General features: G+C 34.7%; 1 protein-coding gene across 5 annotated transcripts in view; it reads left to right on the top strand.

The window, feature by feature from the left end:
• HERC4 (HECT and RLD domain containing E3 ubiquitin protein ligase 4) overlaps nucleotides 1–23,075 on the top strand; it is a 131,147-nt gene that overhangs the window by 103,286 nt on the left and 4,786 nt on the right. For all 5 annotated transcript variants that reach the window (XM_059899275.1, XM_059899273.1, XM_059899276.1 and 2 more), the window contains 7 exons: nucleotides 2,275–2,373; nucleotides 4,147–4,314; nucleotides 4,541–4,684; nucleotides 14,400–14,566; nucleotides 15,218–15,284; nucleotides 17,725–17,807; nucleotides 21,208–21,391. In XM_059899275.1, the coding sequence (XP_059755258.1) occupies nucleotides 2,275–2,373; nucleotides 4,147–4,314; nucleotides 4,541–4,684; nucleotides 14,400–14,566; nucleotides 15,218–15,284; nucleotides 17,725–17,807; nucleotides 21,208–21,391 (912 nt within the window). The remainder of the gene's footprint in view (nucleotides 1–2,274; nucleotides 2,374–4,146; nucleotides 4,315–4,540; nucleotides 4,685–14,399; nucleotides 14,567–15,217; nucleotides 15,285–17,724; nucleotides 17,808–21,207; nucleotides 21,392–23,075) is intronic.

The raw sequence follows: 23,075 nt of genomic DNA on the forward strand, positions 1-23,075 counted from the left end.
CATCTTCCTCACTTTGTTTAATGTACTATCTTAATATATAAAGTTCTGGCACTTTGGCTTACATAATCAACAATCCTGAGCCACCTTTTTAACACCTGGGAATGTTGTATTATACTTCTGTTATAGACTTTAGGTTTTGTTGTTTGCTTTGCTTTTTTCACAGCACTTGAACCAATGAAGCATTTAGAAGTAGCTTTAAACTATGGGCCTGACATTGTTTGCTTCCTCATCCTCAAATAGAAGTAGCATATAAAATTATGAAATCAAAGAGTTTTGGAGCCAAAGGGGACTTTAGAAATCATCTCAGTCTTTTAGAGTTTCAGCATAGTAAAAAGACTTTCTATCATCAATAGCTAGTTAGTGACACAAATACAGGGTGGAGGGTAAACTTGTCATATGACAAATAGCCAAGAATGATAACTTACTTAAGGGTTAATGTAGCTCAGCATATTGTCTTACATGTTGAGAACAACAAGTTGATAGTCTTGTGTTCTATACTGATTGGGCACTATTGAATTAATTTCATTGTTTTTGATGACCATAGTTGAAAGAGGCTTAGACAAATTGAAATACATTTAAAAGAAGGCTATTGGGGACTTCCGTGGTGGTCCAGTGGTTAAGACTCCATGCTCCCAATGCAGGGGGCCCAGGTTCGATCCCTGGTCAGGGAACTAGATCCCACATGCCGCAACTAAGACCCGGCGCAGCCTAATAAATAAATAAATAAAATAAAAGAAGGCGGTTGGGATGGAGTGGAGCTGGAAACCATATTATTTTCAGGATGGTTGGAAAAACTGGGCATGTTTAGTGTGGGAAAAAGACAACCTAGGGAGAGCATGGCAGCACGAAGTATCTAAACCATATAAACTTCCCTGCAGGGGCAGAATGAAGACTGAAATAGAAAGCAAAGTGATGTATAGAAATGCAGATTCAGACTCAATATAAAGAACTTTCTAAGAACTTAAAAAGAAGAGGATTGTTTCATGGTGTATTAAGTCTTCACTGGAAGCCTTATAATAAGAAGGGGCTCTGTGTCAGGGCTGGCACAAAAATTTTGCTTTGTTGGGTATATGGTAGTATAACATCCAACTGCAAGATCTGTGACTGGCAATTCTCTTTGTATTTTTCTGCCCTGTTAAAAACTTAGCAATCAATCACTATGTTTTACCTGCTAGGATAAATAATTGTCGATAAGGTGACTAATGTCTGATAATGGTAATAATAGATCAATTATTATTGATCAACTTTGAAGATTGACAGAAAATAATAATACTAATCGTGCTTATTTTGTAAGTTAAATGAATGAACAGATTGTTGGGCTCATAATAGTGTTGTCCCCCTAATGACCTGGCAGTAAATATCTGTTGAATGAATAAGTAGATTGCTTACCATTGGCCTCACTTGCTAGAGTAGCCCTAACGTAAAAGAACTGGGTACTGTATTTAACATAGGAGCCCCACATTTAGAATAAATTTGCAGCCTAATTCACTGAAAATTGGAGTTAATATGTTAAGCAGGGGCTTCCCTGGTGGCGCAGTGGTTGAGAATCCACCTGCCAATGCAGGGGACACGGGTTCGAGCCCTGGTCTGGGAAGAACCCACATGCCGCGGAGCCACTAGGCCCGTGAGCCACAACTACTGAGCCTGTGCGTCTGGAGCCTGTGCTCCGCAACAAGAGGGGCTGCGATAGTGAGAAGCACCGCGCACCGCGATGAAGAGTGGCCCCCGCTTGCCGCAACTAGAGAAAGCCCTCGCACAGAAACGAGGACCCAACACAGCCAAAAATAAATAAATAAATTTATTTTTAAAAAAAATATGTTAAGCAAAAGATGCCTGTAATTTACAATTTTATGGATTCTCAAGTATACAGTTCTCTCCCAAAATTAGGAATTAGGGTTATTCCAATGCCTCATCTAATTATCAGTAAAAATTCTATATTCAGAGATAAGCCACGTTTGACGTATGGACACCAAGGGGGGAAAGTGGCGGGGCGGGGGGGGGGGGCGGTGGTGTGATGAAGTGGGAGATTGGGATTGGCATGTATACACTAATATGTATAAAATGGATAACTAATAAGAAGCTGCTGTATAAAAAAATAAATAAAATTCAAAAATTAAAAAAAAAAAGAAATAAGCCACATTTTATTTATAATTCCTGAATGACACAAAAGCGAATAAACCAAGAATATGATCAGCTTTACACAAGAAATGACAGTACCTACATGAAGTAAGTTACAAACCAATTTGTACTAATAAGCTAATTTTTCATTTCTAGGTGGCAGATATCCCTGTTACAATCTGCACATATCCATTTGTATTTGACGCCCAAGCAAAAACTACTCTGTTACAAACAGATGCAGTCTTACAGATGCAGGTAAAATATTGTATAGTACTAATTTAATTTGAGAGTAGTTTTTGAATTGTTTCTCTGGTGATTTTTTAAAGTATTTGAAATGTCTTTGGGGATATTTTGTACCTTTGTGGTCTGTCTTTTGCAAAGCTACTTTTACCAAAGCACCTTTGGTACCTATGAAGAGGACTGTTGCATGTGAAATGTGTATTCTTATGAGGGATACTTATATATATTTAAAAGGACATAGAATAATTTAGATTTTTATCATTTTATATCTAAAAAATGGTATAATCTTCTTTCATTATAGAAATATACAATCTTTATAAACAGTTTGACTATTTTACTTGATAAAATGGTTTGTTTCAAATCTTGCTTTATTATATATTCCCTATTTATATACTTGGTAAAAGATGAAAATCAGTAGAGGTGAGGTGATGTTAAAGTAGGAGGCATTTGATCACTTGTTAGGAGGAGGGTATGAAATGTCCATGGAGAATGTTTTAGTAATAAATAAGGTACTTTCCTGAGGTTGGTCGTCTCCTCTTCCTCCTCCCCACTCTCCTTCCCCCCTGCCCCGCCCCCCACTTTAAGCTGAACATTCTCTCCTTTATAATGAGAATTTTTAAAACTAGTTTACATTATGACCGTGAAGGACTACAGTAGGTTTGCTTTATCATTTGAACTTGTAAATTTAAAAGTTTTTGAGTTTCTTCCTCTGGTATAGAATATCAGACTATAGAGGCTGAGGACTAAGGATGAGATGAGACCTTGAGCACTTAATATTCTAAAAATGCTTTTAAAAATTACCCCTCCCCCAATTTTGATGGCAATTTTTATTCCTTTAAGATAAATGCATTTACTATTCTAAATTCTTCCATATATTTAAACAATAAATAATAGTAGGAGGAATTTTAGAGATGTGCTTATTTCCATTTTCATCAACAGAGGAAATAAATATTTTTGTAGGGTTCTATACTAACAGCTAGATTGCTAGTTTTTTAGCAATCTTTGTTAAATGGTAAGTTAATCAGGACTTCCCTGGTGGTCCAGTGGTTAAGACTCTGTGCTCCCAATGCAGGGGGCCAGTGTTCGATCCCTGATCAGGGAGCTAGATCCCACATGCTTCAACTACAAGATCCCGCACGCTGCAACTAAAAAAAAGAAGAAGAAGATCCACACGCGGCAACAAAGATCCTACGTGCTGCAACTAAGACTTGGCGCAGCCAAATAAATCAATAAATATTAAAAAAAAAAAAAAAGTTAATCACTTGGTGCTTTCAATGTAGGATAGTCCACTTTAGAATTAAGAACACAAGGAAAATCATAGGAAAAAAATAAAAGCTTTAAATGGTAAAAGCCAAATGCTTGGTTTGTGAGCATATATGGTGATCACTCTACTAAATGAATTTCTATAAACCTTTTAGTTGGCCAGGCTGTTTCTTTTTCTCTTTAAAGGTTTGTTTTAATGCTGTTTTCTTTTTCTCCTCACTCTCCATCCTAGTTATTTTTTGAGAAACAACAGTGTTCAGATTTATCATAATTATTACAGTTCCATGCTTACTTAGCTTAATGGTATCATCAGTTATACATTAGTAGAAAAAAATTCAAAAGGATACTCTTTATGCTCAGTTTATTAAGCTCTGATGCTGTGCTGAATACTGTGTTAGGTGCTGTGTGAATTCAGTAGTATAGGAATTATAGGACATCTATAATTAGTAGGTAGAGGTTAGCTTATTCAGTCACAGCATCTTCTTTATAGCACTGCTATTAAATTTTTAATCTTTTGTTTTCTAGATGGCTATTGACCAGGCCCACAGACAGAATGTCTCCTCTCTTTTTCTCCCAGTGATTGAATCTGTGAATCCTTGCTTAATTCTAGTGGTACGTAGAGAAAATATAGTAGGAGATGCAATGGAAGTCCTTAGGAAAACAAAGAATATAGACTACAAAAAGCCACTCAAGGTAATTTAACATTTTCTGTTGTATAATTGGAACTTTTATTCAGAAAATATGTTTAAAGTTTTCCTGTTCATTTTTAGTGTATCTTTGAATCTTAATAAAATTATATACTTAAAAAATTTTTAGCTATTAATTGCCACGCTTTTATTCATAATAAATAACGTGTTGTAGGGTTTCCAGAATATACGTTCATTTCTTTACATTCAGTGTTTGCATTAACCTATTTTAGGTTATATTTGTTGGAGAAGATGCTGTTGATGCAGGAGGGGTACGCAAAGAATTTTTCTTGCTCATCATGAGGGAATTATTGGATCCTAAATATGGCATGTTTAGGTATTATGAAGATTCCAGGCTCATTTGGTTTTCTGATAAGGTAAAAAGTCCAGCCGTCTAAATTACTTCTATCTATCTATCTATCTATCTATCTATCTATCTATCTGTCTGTCTATATACACCTATGTATATATACCTATATGTTTCAACTTAACTCAGTAATAAATAGGAGTTATTACTAGATACCTAACATATTTTATTTACAGATCTTCTTTATTACAATTTTAAAAATTATAAATGTTTGGACTCAAAGACATCAGAACACATTAATGCTTACCACACATTTCAGATTAGCAAAATAAATTACGGAATGGTCATCCTGAAAATGATGTTGACTGTTCTGCTGAATTAGATTTGAGGATTGAATAAGTACCAGATGAACTTTTCTTCTGGGGAGAATTAATTTATCATTAGGGATCATTGATTTCTCTACCTTATAATTTAGGGCAGAGATAACTACTCAGCAAACTACAGTCCCTGAAAGTTCTTCCCAGCACATAAAGTCAGTGCCTACTCATTTACCTATTGTCCATTGCTACTTTCTAGCTAAAACTGGCAGAGGCAGAGTGGGGAGTTACAACAAGCCCCTATGGCCAACAAAGCCTAAAATATTTACCGTCTGCCCCTTTACAGAAAAAGTTTGTTGGCCCCTGATTTAGAAACTGTAAGTGAAATGGATGGTTCAATTTGTAGGACTCTGAGTTGAAAGAAATTTGAATTATTTACTATTTGTTCTAAAAACCTTGATGTATTATTTATTCATTCTTCCAGGAGACTGGCTATCCTTTGTGATGTTAGCAGTCATGATGATCAGTGCCTAGGCTAGTTAATTTATTAGGGGTGGCAAAATGGTGCTACTCTAATTCTAACATTTCTTTTTCATTTTTGTAGCTTGGATACTTATATGTAAAGAAATTTTCTCATGTCTGCTATTTAATCCTTGTTAGTACAGTTCATATGGGAAAGAATTCTCTCTGTAGTTACTTATTTTTCAAAAGAATTAGCATGCTCCAGTGGTGACAATTCATTTTTTTGATTTTGTTTTCAAATATTATTATATATTCATGGACTTAAACATAGTTGATGTTTTTCAGTCTATTGCAGTTATTATCTTTATTAATATTATCCCATTTTTGTCCAGGGAGCGCTCTTCAACTCGGCACCTGAGTCCTTTTGACACAATCTTAATACTGTTTAGTAGCTTCCTTGCTACCTGGTGTGCTTCGTGTGATAAAATGTTCAAGACTTATACATTTATTGCCTCACAATACCAGCCTTTCAACCAATATTATGATAACTGAAAATACAGTTGACCCTTGAACAACACGAGTTTGAACTGTGTAGGTTCACTTCTACGCAGATTATTTTCAATAAATACATACTGTGATACTATACGATTCTCAGTTGGTTGAATCTAAGGATGGAGGACCGACTATAAGATTATACTCAGATTTTCGACAGCACAGGGGATCAGCGCCCCAACCCCTGAGCTGTTCAAGGGTCAACTGTAGTTTTGTTTTGTTTTGTTTCATTTTTAAGTATTTTGCAGGGTATTTTTGCCCTTTGAGTATACCCCAGGTGAGATACACAGGCAAATAACTGTGTTTTGATATCACTTGAAATTGGTACACTCTGTATCATTATACCAAGTAGATACACACTTAGGTTAACTTGTAGAATTTTTAATTTTTAAGGATTGCTTATTTAATTTCAATTTAGTTTTATAGTTATATGAAATAGTTACATAGTTCCAAAGTCAAGTCTACAAAATAAGGTATCTAAAAAAAGTCTAACTTTTGTCTCTACCCCCTCCACTGTATTTCCTCCCTCCTCTTAAAGTTATTCTTTTCAAAAGAAATGTTACGGTTTAACCTTTTTTGAAAAAATAAATATAAGTACGTATGTAGTAGTATACCACATACCAATGTCAGTTTCCTGGTTTTAAGTATGGTTATTTAAGCTGTTATTATTGGGGAAAACTGAGTAAAGGGTACAGAGGAATTCTGTACTATTTGTGTAATTTCTTGTGAGTGTTAAAGTATTTGAAAATAAGAAGTATTTTTAAAAAGAAGTGCTACACCATACATATTTTTTTCTCCATCAAGAAAGGGTATTTTATTTTACACGAGAAATTAAAGCATGTTTGCATGTTGTTGTGATTAATTACTCAGAAAGTAGAAAATCAGCCATGCAGGAGGGGATATCAGCTGCAGGAGCACAGTCCTTAAGTTGTGAAGAAAAGATGGAGATGAGTATGCTAGTGGAGGATTGACTCCAGTCAGACACATAGATCCATAATATCATGAGAGAAAGCCAAGTATATATGAAAATACAAATCTTCTGGTAGATTTGATGGTGGGAGGTTGTGAAAGTTTTCTTAGAATTATTTCTACTTTACAGTGAAATAAGACGCAAGTTTGTTAGAAAGTTCGAATAGGGGGAAGGTTGTTGGAGGTTTGAAGAAGAAAGGAGAAAGAGTGAAATAATCACTTAGGGGAGTGGGAAAATAAGATGACCATGTAAATAAATACAGGGTTAGACTGGTGGCATTGGAGGTCCATTTGAAACTTACGTTCATGAATTTTAAAAGGAGACCAATCAACATGGTTGTGTTTTTTTTCTTTAGTCACATTTAGCTGCTTAGGTAGAGGTAAAAATGAGACAGACAGTTGATTTAACTAGGTTGTAGTTTTAGCAAGTGAGTATAAACAGAAGGGAAGAAAGGGCAGGGGAATGATTATCTTGATGGGTTATGGAATTTAAACTTTGTAAGGAGGAAAATGTAATGACTTGGTTGGGAGGTGATGATTTTTTAAAAAATAGTGTGGTTAATGGATTGTAGTTGCTGGTGGAGTTGAGTTGTAGTGTGAGTCAAAGTATTGGGGGGGCGATGAGTTACAAAGTAGGAAATGATGGTCAGATAGGGGATGCTTAAAATTTGGATGGTTGCATTTAAATATAAAATATGACCATGGGAATGGGTGTCTGTGATGTGATGGGAGGACAAGACTGTTGGAAAATTGCAGTTCAAGGGACTGAGAGGCTAGTGTGTTGGATGCCTTTTTTGGCCCGGGTATTGAAATCGTCAAAAACGATGGCAGGAATAGTGGTAGAAAAAGAAAGCAAAAGATAGTGCCAGAATCTGTGAATGAGTGCACTATGAATGCCTTTAGATGCCAGCACAAGGAACAGTAGCAGGGAAATGGTCAGTTGGCATGTGTTTCACAGAAGCTGGGATTTTAAGAAGGCAAATGGAAGGAGGTCTAGAAGGAGTGAAGAGCCAGGAGACCTATCTCTAGGCCTGGTTGTATGAGGGGTTGGAAGGTTAAACAAACACCATTTATTATGAGCTGCAGGGGAAATAGCATCCTCAGGAGACAGCCTTGTTCATTTAGAAAAGGGGCGGGCTTCCCTGGTGGCGCAGTGGTTGAGAATCTGCCTGCTAGTGCAGGGGACACGGGTTCGAGCCCTGGTCTGGGAAGATCCCACATGCCGCGGAGCAGCTAAACCCGTGAGCCACAACTGCTGAGCCTGCGTGTCTGGAGCCTGTGCTCCGCAACAAGAGCGGCCGCGATAGTGAGAGGCCCACGCACCGCGATGAAGAGTGGCCCCCGCTTGCCACAACTAGAGAAAGCCCTCGCACAGAAACGAAGACCCAACACAGCCAAAAAATAATAATTAAATAAATTAATTTTAAAAAAAAAAGAAAAGGGGCAAGGAGAATTTGGAGAAGTTTAGGATATAGGCAGTTTTCCAAATGATAGATTGTGAGTTCCAGAACAGAGAAGGGGTTTGGTGGAGCAGGGACAGTTAGTAACATTGTGTCAGATTTTAGGGCCTGTACACTGCCACATGGAAGTGGGATTAGGGACAACCTGTGAGTTTTTAGGCCTCCTTTGTTGACAGTCAGGCATGTAAGACATGGTTGAATAGTCGTGATGGCCTCTGAGGTAGGTGGACAATCTGTTCAAATTATGGTCTCTTTCTTGGCACTGATCTCTTAGGGCAGTTTGTAGTGGTGTAGCAGGTAGAATTTGAAGAGGGTCCGTGGGGCGGAGGCCTGTCTGCCAGGAACACAAAGAGTTCTATGGGCCTCTATTCAGTTCCGCAGAAAGGTAATGTTTTGAGACCAGGGGAGGGGCATTCGTAACAAGCTTTATTGTGGATCTTTGTGTTTTTACCCACCAGACTACCAAGGAAGTCCCTCTCGTTGTGATTTGATTTGCATCCCTTACTGGCTAATGATGTGCTTGTTTGGCCATTTGTATGCCTTCTTTAGCAAAATGTCTTTTTAAGTCTTATACACTTTTTCAGTTGGCTTGTTTTTCTTTTTGTTGCTGAGTTTTAGGAGTTCTTTTATGTATTCTGGATACTAGACCCTTGTCAAATATATGATTTGCAAATATTCTGTCCCGGTGTATGAATTATCTTTTTACTTTCTTGCTAACGTCCTTTGATAACAAAAGTTTTAAATTTTGGTGAAGTCTTTTTTTTTTTTGTCTATTATGTTATTGCCTGTGCTTTTTGGTGTTACAACTAAGAAACCATGGACAAATTCAAGGTCATGAAGATTTACCCCTGAGTCTTCTTCTAAGAGTTTTATAGTTTTAGCTGTTATATTTAGGTCTTTGATCTATTTTGAGTTCATTTTTGTCTATGGTGTGAGGAAAGAGTTCAACTTCATTCTTTGCATGTGAATACCTGGTTGTCCTGCCATTGTCTGTTAAGTCTTGGCACCCTGCTGAAAATTAACTGACTGTAGCTATATGGATTTATTTCTGGACTCTCAATTTTATTCCAGTGGCGTATATGTCTATTCTTATGCCAGTACTACACTGTCTTATTTACTGTAGCTTTGTAGATTTTAAAATTGGAATGTGTGAGTTCTCCCACTTTGTTCTTCTCATTCAAGATTCTCTTGACTATTAGCGGCCCCTTACAATTCTGTATGAATTTTACAGTTAGCTTTTCCATTTCTGCAAAAAAGGCCATTGAGGTTTTGATAGAGAATGCATTGAATCAGTTTGGGAAGTATGGCCATCTTAACAATACTGTCTTCTAGTCTATGAACATGGGATGTCTTTCCAGTTATTTAGGTCTTTTAATTTCTTTCAGCAATGTTTTGTAGTTTTCAGTGTATAAGTCTTACACTTCCTTGGTTAAATTTATTTCTAAGTATTTTATTCTTTTTGATGCTATCATAAATGGAATTATTTTCTTTATTTTTGGTTCATTGCTACTGTGTAGAAATAGAGCTGATTTTTTGTGTGTTGATCATGTGCTGAATTCATTTATTAGCACTCATAGTTTTGTGCATTCTTTAGGATTTCTGTATACAAGATCATGTCATCTATAAATTCAATAGATTTAATTTTACTTCTTTCTTTCCAATTTGTGTACCTTTATTTCTTTTTCTTGTCTAATTGCCCCACCTTGAACTTCCAGTATGCTTTCAAATGCAAGTGGTGACAGTGGACATGCTTCTCAGTTTTTCCTGATCTGAGTGGAATGTCAACTGTGGGTTTCTCATAAATACCTTGAATCATGTTAAGGAAATTCCCTTCTATGCCTAGTTTATTGAGTTATTTATCATGAAGGGGTGTTGGATTTTATTCATATGTTTTTTTCTGCATCAGTTGAGATGATCATGTGGTTTCCTTCCTTCATTCCATTATGTGATGTATTACACTGGTTGGTTTTCTTATGTTGAACGACGTTGCAATCCTGGGATAAAGCCCACTTGGTCATGGTGTGTAATCCTTTTAATGTGCTGCTGGATTCAGTTTCCTAGTATTCTGTTGATGATTTTTCTGTTCTTATTTGCAAGGAATACTGCTGTATAGTTTTCTTTTGTGTGTGTGTGTGTGATGTCGTTGTCTGGCTTTGGTATCATGGTATCCCTGACCTCATAGAATGAGTTAAGAACTGTTTCCTTCTCTTCCATTTCTTGGAAGAGTTTGAGAATGATTGGTGTTAATTCTTCTAAATGTTTGGTAGAATATGGTCTCAGGTTTTTGTTGGTTGGAAGGTTTTTGATTGATGATTCAATCTCTTGTTATAAGTTTCTTTAGGTTTTCTAATTCTTCTAGTGTCAGTTGGTAGTTTGTGTGTTTCTAGGAATTTGTCCATTTCATCTGGATTATCTGTTTTGATAGCATGCAGTTATTCATAGTATTCTCTTATAATCCTTTTTATTTCTCTGAAGTTGATAGTAATGTCCACAATTTCAGCCCTGATTTTAGTAAGTCTTCTCTCTTTTTTTCTTGGTCAGTCTAGCTAAAGGTTTGTTAATTCTGTTGATCTTTTAAAAGAATCACCTTTAGGTTTTGTTGCTATGTGTATTGCTTTTCCATTCTCATTTCATTTATCTCCACTTTAATCTTTATTATTTTCCCCCTCTGCTAGGTTTGGGTTTGGTTCGCTCTTCTTTTTGTAGTTCCTTAGGATATAAAGTTAGGTTATTTATTTGAGAAATTGTTTCTTTTTAATTAACTAATTAATTTTTTTATTTGGCTGCATCAGGTCTTAGTTGTGGCACGCAGGATCTTCGTTGTGGTACGCGGGCCTCTCTCTAGCTGTGGTGCGTGGGCTCAGTAGTTGGGGTGCACGGGCCCAGTAGTTGTGGCACACGGGCTCCACAGCACGTGGGCTCAGTAGTTGTGGCGCGCAGGCTGTCTAGTTACGGCACATGGGCTTAGTTGCCCCGTGGCATGTGGGATCCTCGTTCCCCGACCAGGGATCGAACCTACGTCCCCTGCATTGGAAGGCGGATTCTTAACCACTGGGCCACCAGAGAAGTCCTCTCTTTTTTAATGGATGTTTACAAATATAAAAACTTCTTTTTGAGCACTGCTTTCCCTGCATTCCGTAAGTTTTTGTGTGTGTATTTTCATTTTCAGGAGTCTCTAAGTATTTTCTGATTTCCCTTGTGATACCTTCTTTGACCCATTGGTTTTTTTAAGAGTGTGTTATTTAATTTCCACATCTTTGTGAATTTTCCATATTTTCTTCTGATACTGGTTTCTAGTTTCATTCCATTATGTTCTGAAAAGATATATTTTATGATTTTAATCTTTTTAAATGTAGTCTTTTAAAATTTATTGTTTTTCTTTGTTTCCCATAATACCTCTTATTCTTCCAGTTTTCTTGTGTTTGTTTCTTTTGTCTTTTTCTTGTGGTTCTTGGCTGTTTATTATTTTAGAGTGTGACACTGAAATGCTACCTAGATACTTTATGTGTATGGGCACTGTGTACTGGCCCTGTTCATAGAGTGATTAGGTGGGGGCCTTTCAAGGGCAAACCCTCAAATGTCAGCATGTATAAGTTTCTTATTCTTTGTGTTTACAGGAAAGGTTGTAGCCCTGGCTGTCAGTTTTCTAGTAGTGTTCCAGACACTGGAAAGGGAAGCTAGGATTCTCACTGTTCACTGTACAGACCTTCATTTGATCCCTTTGTTTTTAATGCAGCACCCTGACCATCAGCTACCTCAGATTCCAGAGCCTCTTTAGTTCATCCTTTCCAAAAAGGCAACGGCCTTTCCACCAAGCATCCTATTTTCAACCCCACTCTAATACCTCTGACTTTCAGATTCTTATGTTTTACTAACTGAGCTACCTGGACTACCCTCTGACTTTACAGGTATTAATTGGCACTTCCAGTTCCTGAGCCTATAGGACAGATGAACTTGTTTTTTACTGACTTTCCTCTACAAGCTACTGTTTCAGTTTTTTCTGCTTTACCGAAACAGACAAGCTATCCATTTACTTTTCATATTTTGAAATATTGAAATCTCTTTAGTGCTATTAAAACCCTCCCCTATTCTTTTTTTCTTGTGGGTTTATGCCATTTTTATTCCTTTATTCTCACTTAGAGGGATTTCTGGAAGAAGAGAGATTAACACATATTCAGGCTGCCCTACTTAAGAAGGACTTTCTAAACTTCAACACAATGTAGGACATCACAGAAGGAAAAGTTTAATTTGACCAATGAAAAATATGATATAACAAAACATAAAAAGCATATATGTAACAAAGATGACACAGGGTAATAACCCTGACATATGATGAATTCAGATACAAATATATAAGTAAACACTAGCCCCCAAAAGATAAATGGGCAAAGTATACAAAGAGGCATTTCACAAACACACAAATCCCTAATTTTCAGTATCACTAATAGTAAAAAATATATAGTAAAACAAGTTGTCATTTTTTAACTCAGAAATATGTTTTATGTGTCTATGGTATGTGTATGCAGATGAAAATGTGGAAAGATAGTCATTTTCCTGGACTACAAATGGTGGTACAAACTAGAACAGTTGCGGAGGAAGAGTTTGATAGTATGCTTAACTTTCCTTTGACTTTGAAATTCTTCCTTGCAAAGCAGAATTTCTTCTAAGGAAGTATTCCAAACTACGGACCAAAATATATGCAAAAAAGATGCCCATCTTCTTTTGAAAATTACTAGCTAATTAGAATAATATTTATTGAGCCTTCACTGTGTGCTGTAGGAACTGTGCTAAAAGCATTTTACATACATTATTCCACTTAATCCTCACAACAACCATATGAAATTAATACTACTTTTATCTTGGAAACACTGAGGCTAGATAGTGAATGAACCAGATCTGGAGCCCCAGATCTAGTTTAAAAATTGTTTGCTCTTAATTGTCATGTTTACAGAATTTCCTGTGACCATATGTTAATTCTCTAAAGATTACTGGGGTGGGAGAGGTGAGGGGAATAAGCATTGTTTTTAATATTTTAATCTAAATGTCCAACTACAGTTAAAATAGCTAACTTAGTAAGCCATGGAACTTTTATATGATATAATATGCAACCATTAAAAATTGTGTTCTGGAAGAATTTTTTTTTAATTAATTTATTTTTGGCTGCTTTGGGTCTTTGTTGCTGCGCTCAGGCTTTCTCTAGTTGCAGTGAGCGGGGGCTACTCTTCATTGTGGTGCGTGGGCTTCTCACTGCGGTGACTTCTCTTATTGTGGAGCATAGTCTCTAGGCACATGGGCTCTAGAGCGCAGGCTCAGTAGTTGTGGCGCACGGGCTTAGTTGCTCTGCGGCATGTGGGATCTTCCCGGACCAGGGCTCAAACCTGTGTCCCCTGCATTGGCAGGTGGATTCTTAACCACTGTGCCACCAGGGAAGTCCTGGAAGAATATTTAATGACATAAGAAAATACTTGTGTTGTAATTAGAAAAATGAGAAAGCCTTAAATATAATATGTTTTAAATTATTTTTCTGAACTTATAGTAGATGGAAATACATTTAAAAAATTTTAAATCGTTGTTTTTGGGTGTTTCTAAGTGATTGGATTACAGGTGTTTAATTCATTTTCTTCTTTAGGTTTTTTATTTTCCAAATTTTGAATGTGTATAATTTTTTAAATCAGAAAAAAAGTTCTAGTAATTATTTCATTTATTAATGTAATGCTTAATGATGTGAAAATGATTCTATTTCTGGGGAAAAAGCCAGTTGTGAAATTATATGTTTAGTATCATCTCAACTAAATTTTAATTTTGTTTGTCCCAGAAAATACATTGAATGGAAATGTGCAAAAATACTAACAGTGATATTGTCCCAGGGAGATGGGAATGAGAATGAACTTTTTTCCTATTATTCATTACTTTTTTCTGTATCTCCAAAATTTTCTACCACAAGTATGTGTTTTTGTAATCAGAGAAAGTTTAATATTTTAACTTGGAGAACAAGTCTTTACTTATTTTTCCTTTATAATTTTAGACATTTGAAGACAGTGATTTGTTCCACTTGATTGGTGTTATCTGTGGATTAGCAATTTATAATTTTACTATTGTGGACCTCCATTTTCCTTTGGCTTTGTATAAGAAACTGCTAAAAAAGAAGCCATCTCTGGATGATTTGAAAGAACTAATGCCTGATGTTGGGAGGTTAGTTGTAAAAAGTGGCAAGAGTGGGGTTTAGAAAATAGGAAATGGGGAATGTTCAGAAGCTTTCCTTTTAGGAATAATTATGTTTCTGTTGTTCTTGTTGAATTTCCAAAATAAACTAATAGCCCTTCTAATAAAGGAAAACCCATTGTGTTACTCAGACTGAGAATTTTCTACTGAAAGCGTTATGTGTATAAAACCATGTACTGAATTTTTAGTTTAACAATACTTTGTGAATATCTGATAATAAATTTAGGAAGGTAATGTTTCCTGAATGTAGTTAAATGATTAATTTGGACTTTTACTTCTAATCACCTTCATTCCTACATGTAATATGTAAAGTTTCTTTTTATTTATTACATAAAATGGAATAAAAATTGTATATAAATAAGAACAAGTGTTGAAAATGGGTGGATACATGCTTTTGTATTCAAAGCAAGAGATGAAAGCCTTAGAGTAGGTTTTTTTTTTCTTCAGCATTGTTTATAAGATGGCCATTGTACCTCCACCATTCTGAAACAAATATAAAAGTACAAATTAACAAAAGGATTTGATCAAGAATGAATGAGAAATATATACTTAGTCATAAGCAAAATAGTCAAAATACTCAATAATATTTTACTTCAAAGAAACATATATATTGTTTTTCAGAAGCATGCAACAGTTACTGGATTATCCAGAAGATAATGTTGAGGAAACATTTTGTCTTAATTTTACGGTAAGATGGAAAGACATAGAGTAGCCTGAGTGTTCATCATCCCTTTTTATTTATCAGCTGTGCCTTATGGTTTTTCTTTATTTTGATGGATGGAATTCTTAAAGAACCCTTTAGCTAACATTTATTGAGCATTAACTATATGCTAGTCACAGTACATGCATTATTTCATTTAATCCTCATAATCCCAAGAGATAGGTATTATTATCCTTATTTTACATATAAAGAAAACTGTAAACAATCATCACATTTCAGAGATAGTATTTGTATCCAGCTCTGTGACTTCAAAGCCTATGTTGTTTAACATTATACTAAAGATCTTTACAAATACAAGAGGTCCTCTTTATTCAAGTGTTCATTTTTTGAGTCTGCAATTACACGAATGTTTAGAGAAGCATAGGTTCTTGTAACATGAAAATATTCACTAATGAATTTGCCACCTAAAAGATTAATTCCCACTCAGATATCCCTTTCACACTAACATTCATCCTTGCCTATTATTTAGTCTTACGGTTGGATGCAATACAAATACAAATACAAATACACTGGAATATTATTTGGAAAATGAAATTGCAAATCTTGTAAAAGATGCAGAACTTAATTCTCTGAGAGGGGTGTTCAGTAAATCATCCAGTTACATGCAAGGCCATTGACAAATGAGAATCTGGCAGAAGTAGACTAGTTGACAACTAAAGAAGAGAAAATCAGCAAGGATTATAAGTCACTTCAGAAGTAACAATATCAGTATTATAAATTAGACTCTTGGGAAAATGGTAAAACCTTCAATTTTTCTTTTTTTATGTCTTTTCTTTTCAAAAACTTTGTGTGTCCCCCATCCCTAAACAGTTCTCTTTATGTTTTTATGGTCAAAGCTGACAAAAGATAACATATTCCACTATCACACAACTTACCAAAAAAATTATGTGCCTCCTCAAAAAAGTTTATCCATTCTTTGATCATTTTAAGAATTGGCACATAGTTTAGTTATAAGAAAATTTGATAGATTTAGGGGAAATAAGTTAATTTATTTTAGTAATGTTTAATTGTTTTCAAGAAAAAAAATCCTCCTTGCACTTCTGTTTACTATGAAATTTTAGTTCTTTTCAGTTGATTCACTTATAACCATGTCAGTTATCATTGAATCTTTACTGATCATCTCAGTTGACTGAAACATTGGGTTCCAAGCAATTTAATTTCTGATTTATCAATCACCAAGTTTGTGAATGCTTAGTATATTTAAGAACTGTGGTAATTGAAACATTCCTTCCTATTACCATTTCTTTCCTAGACGTTCAGTGGCTCTTTATTACTTGTAGAATAATAGCTTTATAATGGACTTCAAAGACCTTTGTAATCTGGCTTTCTTTCTAACTTTCATTGTATCCTTCCATTCATACTACATTTTGTCATGTCTCACAATATTCTTTTATATACCTTACCATCCCTGTTTTTTAGGGGCATACTTTTTTTTGATATTTGCTCTCATATCTATTCTTTTGTTCAATCTCTGTCCTCAGTCAGAAATTTCCACCCTCTCCTAATCTTTCAGAGCCCTACTTACCCTTCTTGGTGCTTTTCAAATGACATTTCTTCCTCAAGGTTTTTAATACTTCCTCTAGTTAGAAGTAAGTTTTCTTTCTTCTGTGGTCTGATAGTATTTTGTTCATGTCTCTATTATAGCATTTATTTTATTATAATGAGTTGTTTACATATCACATTTCTCCTCTTTTATTAGATAGTAAACTCCAGAGCAGGGATTTATTCATCTCTTATCATCCCACTCCCACCATAGTGTTTTATAGACAACAGATACTAAAAAAAATGTTTTAAAAGAGGAGGATAATATTCAAAAAAAAAGGGAATAGGAAGAGGAAAGATTGAAAGGTGGGAATGGTAACATTTATAGGAAAATGAACACACTAGTAAGGGAAATAAAAAGTTTCAAAATAACCGGCTCTTTATAGACCAAATTAATGGCAAACTGGAAAAACAACCTGTAATTAAGAATGCAGCAAGGAAGAATTCAAGAGTAGCAGCTATCATGTGGGAAGAATGCATAGCTAGTCTAAACTGAATGCATTCTGACTTGGAGTCTTTCACTTGTCAGTGGAAAACATCCTTTCTAATATTTTACTCCTATAGTGACCCTTCTGAAGTTTTACACACGATAAATACTCAGTTTCCTGTTTTTAACAAACCAAACACCTTGTTAATTTGTAATTAGTTAGTCAAGGTAGGATTTCAAACTGCCAGAGAAGAGGAAGATTTCTAGTTGTGGCTTTATGCAGAATTCACAAATAAGCTTATGGTAGCAGAATTTTACTGCAAATTTATTACTTCTTATATTTAATGAGAGAAAGGTAGATTATAATAATAGGTTATTAAAATAATCTAATAAGTTTTGAGTCTGACATTGACTTTTTTTAAAAATTTAAATTAATAGATCACAGTTGAAAACTTTGGTGCAACAGAAGTGAAAGAACTGGTTCTAAATGGTGCAGACACAGCTGTTAACAAACAAAATCGGTAAGTGAATTATAAGCAGCATCAGTGGTAGTAAAAAGATTCAGTAGGCATTTTCTTCTGTATTTAGAAATATGTCACAACCTTAAGTTTTTACTCAGATAAAACTTATTTTGAATGGTAAGGACGTAATTAATCTTCCTTTTGCTCCTTTTAAGACATTAATAAAGGGATTAAAAGATCATTAACAACAAGAACAAAGAGAAGGGAGAGGAGACAACAGCAAACACATTTTTGGAAGCTAGAAACCAGTGGTGCCTGACTTGAGCCAGCCAGAAAAAGCTGCAACATAAGATGGACTGGGAGCCAGGAAGGCAGACAGTTCATGTTGCAGAACAAAGGCTCAGGCATTGAGAATAAAAAACAGGTTAAAATGTATATGTATGTGGAGTTTAAGGGGAAGCTGGAAAGAGAAAGATTGGCTGTTATAAGAAGCAGTTAGAAACCCATTTCCCTTAGTACACAAGTAGCTGGCAACTTCCCCTCTCCAGCATAGGCAGATTGGAAATTTACATTCTGGGGAGATTGAACTAAAGGAACTTTGGATTTGAGGGCAGTTAGGCACAGCCAGGGACAAAGGGCTGAAATGAAAACAGGGAGATTAAGTGACAGTCTACAGCTCCCTCCTCCTTGACACTCTATATTGGAGGATTCTTCTCTGGGAAAACTGCCTAACTTTTAAATGTAAATAAATAACCAAAGATCAGTAGACATTTAAGAAAAGACCAAAACAGTGAAAAAGAATGCCAAGGAAACACAGTGTAGGATGAAAAACAAAACTTCAATGAAAATTGAAATCAGTATCCTCAAGATGGTAAGAGTAGCATCCATAAGGATACTATGAAAAACTGAAAAAAATTCACTGAAGGAAATGGAATGAATGAAATTTGTCAAAGAAATGGTATGAAAAAAAAATTCCCGGAACTGAATGACATGCCTTTTAAGATGGAAAGCATGGGAACTGAAAAAACATATGCCAAGGGAAAAATACATGAAATTTCAAAACCCAAAGAAAAAGGGACCCTAAAACCTTTCAGAAAAAAAAAAGCAGACCATACACAAAGAATTAAGAATCAAAATAACATCAGACTTCTAAAGAATGACACTGAAGCTAGGAGATCAAAATTCTGGGAAAAAATTATTTTTAACATAGAATTCTATATTGAAACTATCAAGTATGTGGTGTATAAAAACATTTTTATACATGCAGAGTCTCAGAATTTACTTCCAACGCATTTTTCTTAGGAAGTTACTGGAGGATGTGTCCTATCAAAACAAGGAATTGAACCAAGAACGAGGAAGACAGGGGATCCAAAAAAAAAAAATAGGAGAGACAAAGAGGAACAGCAGTGTGTACATGATTTAGAAAGAGCAATCAATCTGTGGTAGATCAAGAAGATGGAGGGCTCCAGGAGGAATGTCTTCAGGAGAAAAATGCAACCTAATATATTTGAATGAATCTAGAGGAGATTGACATTTCTGTTGAAGTTGGAGATGAGGTAGCAACCTAAGGGAAACAAAAGTTCTTTTTAAGAAAAGTAATCATAGAATATTCCCTAGCTGAATATTTATAATCATAAAAATGTTAACAATAAATATTGAACCAATATTCAGTATTCACTTCATCAGATAATATTTATAATTGTAAATCAAGGAATAACAATGGAACTGTGTTGTTGAAGTTTGAAGGTAAATATCAGAAGGAATAGCAAAAATAGTTAACAAATAGTTTTCTTCAAATTGCCAGGGACTTGATCCAAATGATTATAATCCTGATTCTACTATTTAGAAGCTGTATAACTAAGTTTAGGTAAATTAGTTTATGTCTCCATGCCTCATAGTCTCTTTTTCCGTAAAATGGGATGGTAAATTATACATACTTCATGGGGTTATTTTGAGGATTAAATGAGGCGATAATTTTAAAATGCTTAGAATAGTACCTAGCACATGTATGTGCTCAGTAAATGTTGGCTGTTGGGATTATTACTGTTTGACATTTTAAACTGTATATACTTCTACTTTGATAAAAAATAAAGCTGTTTTAAAAATAATGTGAAAAAAATTTAGGTCTTTCTACTTACCCTTTAAAAAAAATCTTGGTTTTGAAAAACTTTGACTATGATTTAGAAAGATTGTTTTTTTCAGCTTTTAAAGTTTCTATTGTTGGACTAATTCTTTAAGTTTCTAACAAATATTGTTTCCCATAGATTATTTAGTTTAGAAGTAATTTAAAGAATTTTGATCTTTGCACTGCCAGTCCTAGTTACATAATGAAAGTGTTGAAGGCAAAAATGTTAGCACATAAAACAATTTAACCTTTTGTACTTACGAGACTTAACTAGTATAAATTTGACTTTCTAATTAGATTAATTATAAAATTATGCATTACAAAATTATCTGTTTCTTCTCATCAGAACCTTATGCTGATAAGCATATGCTATTATTAATTTTTCCTTAGGGCCCCCTTTAACCTTTTTTTTTCCCCTCTTTGTAAATTCAGTTTGGTATTATTTTAAACTTTGCTAAAATGATTATCTGTAGATGACTAAATTTACCAGTATTCCCATTTATAGAATCATCCTTTTTAATTTGGAAAACAAGAGTATGAAATATCAAAATCCTCTAGTACCCATTCTCATTATTGGTTTGACCAGATAGCTCATAAAGTATTTGTGTCTAACAGAACATATTGAATAAAATTGTAGTTCTAATTATGGGTAAAGGGGTTTCCTTTTTTCATCATAGTTTCCTTTTGTATCGTAACAGGAAGAAAAGCATCAAAAGTGTTCATGTGTATGTGTGTGTTTATATGTATGTGCACATACATTTGAAAAGAAACTGCACTTGTAATCTTTAATGATTATCCTTAAAGAATACTTAGTGTCCCTCTTGGGTTTTTAGTTTTTTAAATAAATTGTGTTATCAGATTCCTTGAAACCCAAGGAAAAACAGACTGTAGTCTGTCAAATAGTCTGAATCCCAAAGCTCTCATTTTTTTTTTTGTCACCTAGTATTTTTAAGAGGTTATTCTTTTTAGGGATGTATGTGGAATGGTACATATAAATTCTGAATAATTTGTGAATAATTTAAAAATATTTTTGATAGCCATTTGTATCATCATTCTCCCCATTAGGAAATGAAATCTTTCACTTAGAAATAGCCTAAGAATGGCTGTAAATGAGAGATTGTACATGCCTCATAGATATACCAGATTTTTGAATAGAAAGAATAATAGACTTCTTCATAAAGACGTTGTCCCTTTGAACCTTACTCATACTTTCTCAGTTTTATACATAAGTAGCAAAAAGTACAGCTGCATTCAAAGTTTTAATAAGACTTCAATATGTATTCTCTATAAAAAATGACTTTTATATTCTGTGCATGTGTGCTTTTTCATTTCTAGGCAGGAGTTTGTTGATGCTTATGTGGATTACATATTCAATAAATCAGTGGCTTCCTTATTTGATGCTTTTCATGCGGGCTTTCATAAGGTCTGTGGAGGAAAAGTCCTTCAGCTCTTCCAGCCGAATGAACTACAAGCAATGGTTATTGGAAATACAAATTATGACTGGAAGCAACTGGAAAAGGTAGGGGAAAACAAATCTATGATATTGTTTAAATGGAAAGGCAAAAGGAAAACATGGCTTGTTGATGGAAATCTTGCTCTTTCATTTATTATTTTCCATTGTACACTATTTAGTACTATCGTTTTTATAGGAAAACACTGTACCCTTCTTACTCCACAATGAATGAATTTTAATTGTATGAATTAGATAGCATTTTTGTATCTCTGGTATTGGTGGTATTCATATAGAAAAATGTTATCTATGACAGAGGCTGAATAGAAGCCCCAGCTAAAACTGAATGGGTTTTCATTCTGCCTCAATCCTAGGAAAACCATTATGAAAAGCACTCACAGTGATTAAGATCTTTGTTTCCTTTTTTTCTGATTAGTCTCAATGTTAAATTTTTTATCAGAGAATAAATAATACTCATGATCTTCATTACTGATGCCTTAACCAATACAGGAAACTTTAGGGAGAAGATTGGGAATTCTTAAACAACTTTTTTTCTTTTCCTTCTTTTCTATACAAGTAATTCTCAGATATTTCTTAAGATAAACATTTAGTAAAAAGTGCTAGGTTAGATCAACTTTAAGAAAGATGTATGCAGGGTTGATCTATACATTTTTCCATCTTTGTAATCTAGCAACCTCTGATACAGCTTTTGCATTAGTAGTTCTATACTGTATACCTATTAAGTTAGCTAACATAAAAAAATATGTTACTAAGTCTAACAAGGATACAAAGCATTGGGAACTTTCATACATTGCTGTTGAGAATACAAATGATACAGCCACTTTGGAAACAGTTTGACATTTTCTCATAAAATTAAACATATATTTGTTACATTCTCTAGCAGTTCCATTCCTAGATATTATGTTCACACAAAAATCTGTAAACAAGGGAGGAAAGAGGCATTATTGTTTAATGGGTACAGAGTTTCAATTTTGCAAAATGAAAAGCTTCTGGAGATGGAAAGTGGTGATGGTTGCATGTAATGCCAATGTATTTAATGCTACCAAACTGTACACTTTAAAAAGGTTAAGATGATCAGCTTCAGGTTATGTGTATTTTACTACAAGTTATTTTTTTAATTATGTTTTTAAAAATCTACAAGTCAAAAACTGGAAACAACGCAGATGTCCTTCAGTGGGTGAATGGATAAACCAACTGTGCTGCATCCACACAGGAGAACACTGCTGTGTGTTAAAACGGAAGGCACTATTGACACATGCAACGCCTGAGATGACTCTCAGGGTCCTTATGCTGAGTGAAAGAAGTCAGTCTCAGAGAATTACATACCATATGATTCCACTTATATGACATTCTTGAAAAGCCACAACTATGGTGAACAGGGGCTAGGGATGGAGAGAGTGTGACTGCAGAGGGGTAACACAAGAGAGTTCTTTGGGGTGATGGAATTGTTCAGTATCCTGATTGTGGTGGTGGTTTATCTATACATGTGTTTAAAACTCATGGAACTATACACATGTCAGAAAAAGTCAATTTTACTGTGTAATAATTTAGGGAATAAAAATTTTAAATTAAAAAAAAATTAGGACTTCTGGTTAGACATATTGGAATAAACACATTTTTCTCTGCTCCCTCCCAAAATCTCACTAGAATGACAACAAAGGAATAAAAATAGGAATAACCACCTCCCCCCCAAAAAAATACAGTGAGCAAGAGAAAAAATAGCTTTGGAAGA

This window comes from Balaenoptera ricei, chromosome 16, assembly GCF_028023285.1.
Source record: "Balaenoptera ricei isolate mBalRic1 chromosome 16, mBalRic1.hap2, whole genome shotgun sequence".
Classification (NCBI taxonomy): Eukaryota; Metazoa; Chordata; class Mammalia; order Artiodactyla; family Balaenopteridae; genus Balaenoptera; species Balaenoptera ricei.